This window comes from Planococcus citri, chromosome 4 (genome assembly GCF_950023065.1).
Source record: "Planococcus citri chromosome 4, ihPlaCitr1.1, whole genome shotgun sequence".
Classification (NCBI taxonomy): domain Eukaryota; kingdom Metazoa; phylum Arthropoda; class Insecta; order Hemiptera; family Pseudococcidae; genus Planococcus; species Planococcus citri.
In genome coordinates, this window is record NC_088680.1 from 14704649 (window position 1) to 14713320 (window position 8672).

The following is an 8672-nucleotide window of genomic DNA, read 5'->3' on the forward strand; positions in this document are numbered from 1 at the left end:
CCAGTGAACTATATTCATGCTTGCTCCTGTAAACTTATGGACAAAAAATTTAGTGGCGAGAGTCTCGACGTGAAATACCTATCTTCCACTTACTGCAACTCAATTTTGCATCAATGATGCTCTGCATTAAAATCTTTCCACATTTCTCCATTTACCCCATAAACCTTCTTGATTTGTCGAGGTGATTTTTCAGGTTTCTCCCTCGTCATATGTACCTCCTTTTGTTTGAAGATGATGTTTTAAGTGATCTAAGTATAGAACATTGAAACAATAATGGTCTCAGAAAACTGAGAGAAGTAGGAAAAAATCATTTCTCCGGAAACCCGGACACCCTGCTGTACATTTTAGAAATGTTTCCAGATCTTTTAATTATAGTTCATCTGCAACAGGTAATTTGTCTTGCAATTCCTGCAGAATTGCGTTTTGGTCTGAAATGATATTTTTGCTTACTTACTTACTCGTTGTGCCTCTAAGTCAAATATCCTGACAATACAAAGGTGCCAAAACATAATCCTACGAACAATGACTGGAGCATACCGATACGAGCGAAATGCTGACCTTCACAAGGACCTGGGAATTAGCTACATCTCCGAGGAAATCTGCAGGCACGCTGAGCGGCACGAGCATAGGCTACACAGACACTGCAACCCCAGTGCCATCCAGCTTTTGGACAACTCAAACGATGTGCGCAGGCTGAAGAGATTCAAGCCGTCCGACCTTCCAGCAAGAACAATCACCATGTGAAAAGACAAACAACAGAGTAGCGGTGGAATCGTCGTTGGGCGCTCTCAGCCGGAATTGGTGATTTAGTGAAAAACGCTGATGGATGCCCAATGTGGCAGGGATCGCGGAATTTGGAAAAAAAAAAAAAAACTTACTCGTTGGTGAATTACCTCACCTTTGATTCTCAAATCCATGGTACATAAACTCAGCTTTTTTATTTCGCAAGTAAATCGAAGAATAGAAAATTCGACTAGTATACTTACGCCATTTTTATCACAAATTCTAGTCGAATACACTAACCTGGGTCGAGTTTTCCCTTCATCGTCGTTGTTATCTTATGTCGTAGTAGTTTTCAATTTTTTCGTTCGTTTATTTTTACGCATCAGTTTTATAGTCGGAAGTTTTCGTCTGTATTCGGCGTTGTTATCTGAGCCGGTTGAGGCGATCGCGTTTTCGTTTCAATAACTACGTATTATTATGTATGTATATGCGAATGTAGCTCGATGCATTCTCGGTATGCGCGTAAGCGCTTTAGTTTTATTTTTTTTACTTTGTTACCAGTTTTTTCCCGTGTAATAAAGATTTTTTTGTACAGTTTTTTAAATATGACGGTTTTATTTCGCGTGAAGGAAACAATGGTCCTCCGAGCCGGATATAATTACCAAAAGTAATTATGTTTTTTCGATCGTTTTCGTAATGTTGGAAGTTCGTTCAGAAAGTTTTCGGTATAAGGTTTGTAACAGTTCATTCGTTTGTAAGTTATTTGTTCGGTTTTCGTAAGGTTAAAGTGATTTGTGCACCATGTCGGAGCTCGCTAAAGAATTCGATAAGTTGGAACGTGAAAAACGTTGCCTACTCCATTCGATGCGGTCTGATAAAGCGACGATTATTTCATTACTCGAGCAAACGGTATCTAATGATGTAATCAACGCGATTTGGGCGAATTTGGAATCTTGGTCAAGCTGTATCGAAACGTTGCAGAAAGTAGACGATGCATTGATGGAATTTATCGATTATTCGAAAGGTAATGGTGATAAGGAAGAAGAGAAAATATTGAAGGATTATAACGATTTTCGTAAAGATTTGACGTTGTATAAAGGTAAATTTAAAACAGTTAAAGATACCTTGACACCGATGGAATCGCCAAGACGAGCTAGACCTTCGATGATGAATTCTACGTTTTTTGAAGCTCAATTGACCAATCCGGTCATAAGATTGCAAGACCTTCCCGTGCCTGATTTCGACGGTACAATTGAAAGTTATCCTGATTGGTTCGCTGAATTCGAAAATATCGTTGATAAAAACGAAGATTTGAATGATTTCCAGAAGATGTATTTGTTGCGTCGATGTCTTACTGGTAAGGCAAAAAAGTATTTGATTGATTTCGGTACAAAGGGTGAATATTATTTGACTGCAATGGAATTTATTCACAAAAAGTTCAACAATCGGCGTCGTATTATTGCTGAACATTTTCATCAGCTGTATCATTTGCCTGTGATGAATAGCTCAACTATGTGAGATGCGCTCGATGACGTTCAACGAATTATTCGTGGTTTGAATGTATGCGGGATTCAGACTCAAGCTTTTTCCCCATTTGTAACGTATATTGTGTCGCTGAAAATTCCTGAGAAGCTTCGAATTGAGTGGGAAAGTTCTCAACACGATTTTTCTTGTTACCCTCCGTTCGAAACAATGTATTCGTTCCTGATCGATAAGTGTTTTGCGTATGAAACTGGTCCCAATCGAGACAAGGAGAAAGATTCGTCGAATGAATCTAAAGTTGCTACTGGTTCGTCGGTCAAAGGAAAACAGTCAGGTTCGAAACCATCGTCAGTTCCAGAAAGGAAGTCGTTTGCTGGTACTAAAGGTCAAGGACCACCGCCAAAAACGTCGAGTTCTCCGCCATCGTCATTTCCGCCAATCGTCTGTGTTGGATGCGGCGAGCAACATTATCTCGATATGTGTAAGTTATTTTTGAACAAATCGATCAACGATCGTTTCGACTTTGTAAAAAGTAATCGTTTATGTTTACGGTGCCTTAAAACAGGCCATAATGTCGCTATGTGTAATCGTAATATCAAATGTAATATGTGTAGTGGTAACCATCACAGATTGTTGCATAGGGAAACTGTTCGTTCAAATGTTCGAAATGAAGGAGGTGGTATGGATGGTTCTGGTAATGGTATGAGTACCGGTAATGCGAGTGGATCTACCGGCAGTGCTAATAGTGGTACGAGTGGACAGAGTAATAACGGTTCGACTGCCACGTCTAGTTTAGGTAGCGTTTGTGCTTTAGGTTCGTCGAAGTCAGTATTTTTAGCCACTGCGGTAGTGAAAGTGCAAGGAGTAAATTGTACCGAAATGGGTAGAATTTTTCTGGATCAAGGGTCAGAAATGACGTTAATCACGAGAGAGTTTTGCGAACGAGCTAAGTTGAAAATGGAAAAAAGTGAATCGCCTACAATGTTAGTTGGTATTACGAACGACACTGTTCAACTCAACTATTCGGTGCCTTGTGTGTTGCGTTCACGGTATTCGAATTTTAGTATTGCGATCAAGGCCGAAGTTGTTGAAAAAATACCCTACGCGGTAAATAAGTCGAATGTGAAAAGTGTGATTGAGGGTTTTTCGTTGCAATTCGGAGAATCGACAGATCTTCCTTATAGTTCTGTTGATATTTTATTGGGCAGCGAGTACGCTGAGTTTGTTTTGAAGGATAAACGTCAATTTGTTGATGGTTTAGTTTTCAGAGATTCGTATTTCGGATATGTGATTTCGGGATCTGCTGAAAGGTGTTCGTTTTTCGGTCAGAGAATGTCATTTTGCGGTATGTCTAATTTGGAACTTTCTGAGCAGTTTCGCAAGTTCGTTGATGTCGAAGAGATCCCTGATCCAAAAAAGGAAAAGGTTGTAGAGCATGAATTGATCGATAAACATTTTGAAAGTACTTACTCGATTGATCAAGAAACCGGTAAATTTGTCGTTAGATTGCCCTTGAAGGAAAGTGTTAAGGTTTTGAATGGATCGTTTGGTAAAGTGTGTGCAATGTTAAGAAAATCGGAGATTCGTCGGTCTGATGTTGTACAGAAGGCGTACGAAAATATTTTCGATGAATATTTATCATTGAAGCATATGACGAAATTGAGCGGTGAGCCTGATTTGAAAGCTTACTACATGCCACACCATGTTGTATCTAAAGGGGAAGACTCTCATCGTATTGTTTTTAATGCATCGTTTACGGATAATTCGGGTACTTCGTTGAATTCTCATTTTTTGGTAGGTCCGAAAGTTCAACCGGATTTGGCAGTAAATTTGATTCGTTTTCGTAGACATTTGATCGGTTTTGTGTGTGATATTTTTCGGATGTACCGTGATATTTTAATCCACCCTGATGATCGCATTTTTCAGCGTATTGTTTTCCGGTTCAACTTTAATGATGAAATCGAAGTGTTCGAGCTGAATACTTTAGCGAATGGTATAGGACCAGCGTCGTATATCGCGCCGAAGTGTTTAGAAAAGGTCGCATCGTTTATTAAGGATTCGGATAAAATGGTTAGCGATATTATTATGCGAGATTTTTATATGGATAATTTGGCTACTGGTACGGATTCGGTTGAGGGTGCTATCGTTATTAGTCGTCGAGTTCATGAAGTTTTAATGAAGTACGGTTTTCCACTTCGAAAATATCAGTCGAATTCCCCTGAATTTTTAGAAAAAATTTCAAGTGAATTAATCGATACCGTGAAGGTTTGTAATGGTAAGAAATTTGTTACGTTATTAGGTTTACTGTGGTATTTAGATCTTGATGAAATTGGTGTCGATATTCGTGAGGAGGTGCTACCTTCCATTGTGACAAAAAGAGTAATGTTGCCCATAATTTCTAAAACGTTCGATATTTTGGGAATTCTAACACCAGTTATGATTCGTGCTAAGCTTTTGCTCCAAGACCTTTGGAAAGAAGGTAGACTCTGGGATGAAGAAATTTCTGTTGAATTGAAGGAAGAGTTCGCTCAATTTTTATCTGATCTATTGCTTTTACGTTCGTACTCGATACCTAGATGTTATTTTCGTAATTGTGCAATTGTGAAGGTACAATTGATAGGATATTGTGACGCGTCAGTAAGAGCTGCGTGTGCCGTTGTATATGTACGATCAATCGATCCTGATGGTATTATTAGGGTGAATTTTGTCTGTTCGAAATCCAGATTAGCGCCTCCCAAGGGAGCGGTTATTCACCGAATGGAGTTAATTGCAGCAGTGTTATTGGCCAAATTGATTAAATTTGTAAGTTTAGAATTATGTATCGAAGAAATTTTCTGTTTTTCGGATTCTCAGGTGGTTCTGAGTTGGATTAAAATTGATCCGGTAAAATTGAAGCAATTTGTTTCTAACCGAGTGTCAGTTATTAATTCGTTAGTTGATAAAAGTCGTTGGTTTTATGTCGAAGGTTCAAAAAATCCTGCGGATTTAGGAACGCGTGGTATAACGGCGTCAAAGTTTTTGTCATCGGAGTGTTGGTTGAAAGGAGCGAATTTTTTGCATGAAAATGAATCGTTTGAGCAGTATGTTTCAGTTGAATTCCATTTGGTCGAAAAAATTCCTGAAATGAAGTTAGAGAATGTGTGTAATGTAATCGCAATCGTAAATCATCCGGTTTTATCTATTGTGAATTATAAGTCTTCGTTTTATTTTTCTATTTCAATTGTTGCATGGTGGATACGGTATGTGAGAATTTTAAGAGAAAGATGTTCGAGACGGAAATTAGGAGTGTGGAATAAAAGTCTACCATCAAATGCTCTTGAAAGGAAAGAAGCGATGAAAAAATTAGATAGGTTAACGAATGAAGAAAGAGATGCGGCCTATACGCAAATAATTCGAGTAACACAGTACGCTGGTTTTATGCAAGAGCAAGAATCATTGTTGAAAGGTAAACCAGTAGATAAGAAAAGTAAGTTGTATGCGTGTACGGTAAAGTTGGATCCGAATGGAATAATAAGAGCGACAGGTCGAACTGTGAATGCTAGTTTTGAATATGATATAAAGTATCCTATCGCTTTGCCAGTTAATTCTCGTTTTCTCGATCTGTATATTCTATTTGTTCATGATAGGTTTCATCATGCCAATATTTCGTTTGTTTTAAATTTCGTAAGAGCGAAGTTTTGGGTTATAGGAAATTTATTATCTCGAATCAAATTCCTGATACATCGTTGCGTCGTTTGCGTGCGTGAAAACGGCAAGTGTCAAGTTCAATTGATGGGTGATTTACCTGCGGAAAGAATTACGGTTACGAGACCTTTTTCGTATGTTGGAATTGATTTGACAGGCGCTTTGTCGTTGAAATGTACGAACCATAGATCGGTAAAAAGTTACAAAGTTTATTTGGTTTTTTTTGTCTGTATGGTAACTCGTGCTGTTCATATTGAAATCGTTGCGGATTTAACAACAGAAGAATTTTTGAATTCTCTTGTGAGATTTACGAGTAGAAGAGGTTTACCTTGTAAGATTTTCAGTGATAACGCGACCAATTTCGTAGGTGCGTTAAACGTTTTGAATTGTAGTAAATTTTCGAAATTCTTACACGAAAACAGAATCGAATGGAAAACCATCGCGCCTCGAAGTCCGCATCAAGGTGGTATTTGGGAGGCGGCGGTGAAAGCGGGTAAAGCTTCGTTGTATCGTGCTATAGGTAATCAACGGTTGACGTTATTGGAGTTGCATACCGTTTCTACGAAGGTAGAGGCTATTTTAAATGCGCGTCCTTTAGCGTATCGTCGTAATAATTCTTTTGTCGAACCGATTACCCCCGTCATTTTCTGATTAGTAGCGCAATGTTTGAATTACCTATTGATGAAAACGCTTCAGGCGTTAGAATTAAGGAACGGTATTTTTTATGGCGTAGAATCGTGAATTCTTTTTGGAATACGTGGAAACACGATTATTTTAACCAGTTGAGGAATCGGACTAAGTGGAAAGGCGAAATACGTAATTTGAGAATCGGTGAAGTTGTTATTTTGTCCGTGAAAAACCAAAGTTATTTTTCGTGGCCTTTGGCTATCGTCGAAGAAGTTTTTCCTGATGAAAGAGGTTTAGTGCGGAATGTGAATATTCGTTTATCGGATGGCGAAATTCGTCGCTCATCCGTTCAAAATCTAGTAGCTCTGCCAATAGAAAACAAGGAATGATTTTTCTTTGATTTTTTTCCTGTGTTGCCTGCTAGATTCCCGATTTTGTCTCGTAATATAGGGTGGTTGTTCTTGTTAGCACACCTTATATTTTTTTTCTCGGATATGTCATTTTTTTGTATACGATGTAATTAGATTTAGAATCGTTCAATCGTGTATTTTGTTATCATTTAATTCGCGAAAGTGTAATCGAAGAAGTAATATTGTAATTTTTTGTTTTTATTTTGGTGTTTTTAGTTTTAGTGAAAAAAGGGATTGTAAACCCCTTTTTGGGGGGGAGTTTGTTATCTTATGTCGTAGTAGTTTTCAATTTTTTCGTTCGTTTATTTTTACGCATCAGTTTTATAGTCGGAAGTTTTCGTCTGTATTCGGCGTTGTTATCTGAGCCGGTTGAGGCGATCGCGTTTTCGTTTCAATAACTACGTATTATTATGTATGTATATGCGAATGTAGCTCGATGCATTCTCGGTATGCGCGTAAGCGCTTCAGTTTTATTTTTTTTTTTTTTTTTTTTTTAAATATGACGGTTTTATTTCGCGTGAAGGAAACAGTCGTTCCTCTTCGACCTATTCTGACAACGAGAAATACGCGTCTGAAAAAAAAGCTGAGAAAAATCACCGACATTTACACGTTGAAATTCTCTCTTTGTACGAATCGAATCGAACGTGTAGGTCTAGGGCACTAAAAAAAACGCAGCCTTTGGCACGTAGATGTAACTTACACGTAAACTTAAATATAGGTATAGCTACAATACAGTACCTTTAGAGCTATAGGCACGCATTGTACATACAATGTACATTGTACTCAGGGCACAGCACCACGAAGTTCGGTACATAAAAATAGAGAATGACACGAGACAAATAGCACAGGACAGGATGACGACCATTTCTCAAGGTATGTTTGCTGCCAAAGGCTTAAAAAGAGCACAACAGTAGGAAGGGTAGGTATCACTATACTAAGCAAACTGTGTAGATTGGTGTGTATTTCTCGGTTCGTTTTCCGGCATTGCTTTCTCGATCCGTTTGACGGTACGCGTATTTTTAAAGGTTGCTAGGTATAAAAGGCGAACGTGTACGCGAAAATTCCCGCCTGAATTGCATCCTTATATTCTTATACTCGTACGTACCTTTTCGTATAGTTGTTCGATTTCCAAAACGGGTGGAACTCGAAGCCTTTTTCTCGTCGAATTTAACGAGATTAGTAGTGTTCGATACTTTGGCACGTCAAATTCATACCGAAGAACTATTTCTCACACGCGTCGATTTGGCCTTCTTTTTTTATACTCTTTTGTCGTGTCTCTTTTCGGATTTCGATGTTGCTGTGTCGGTTTGTAGGGAACGTCGCTTTGCTGGTTGGGTGTAGCATGTGGAATGAAAGTGTATTGGTTGGAGGGGGGGGGGGTTTATTGTGGAAAAATTTTGGTTTGGCGATATTCGGTGAAATGTGTGTTTGGGATATTGAATGGAGGGGCGTGTCTGGGAACCAGTTATTTATCGTGGGATGGGAAAATTATTCAGGTATGAGTTTTTATTGTATGTACCTAGTTGGATTTGATCAGTGATAAAGTTGAATGATGTGTTGATTTAGTGTAAGGATGACCGTATGTTTTTGGTAGATCTGTGTGAGATGGCTAAGTTTTACGCTGATCTTGATTGAATCGTAAATACAAATTGCTTACTTAGAATTAATTCAAATTGGTAGAATTTCAACCAAAATGATAGTGCGTAACAGTTTGCCAAATTTTGATCCTAAATTATGTTTTTGGGA

At 38.4% G+C, this 8672-nt stretch overlaps 1 protein-coding gene across 1 annotated transcript; it reads left to right on the top strand.

Annotated features, from left to right (window-relative positions):
- Positions 1 to 2415: 2415 nt before the first annotated feature.
- On the top strand, positions 2416 to 6540 carry LOC135845113 (uncharacterized). Its single transcript, XM_065363579.1, has one exon. The coding sequence runs from the start codon at positions 2416 to 2418 to the stop codon at positions 6538 to 6540; it is 4125 nt and encodes a 1374-aa protein (XP_065219651.1).
- The last annotated feature ends 2132 nt before the right edge of the window (positions 6541 to 8672 follow it).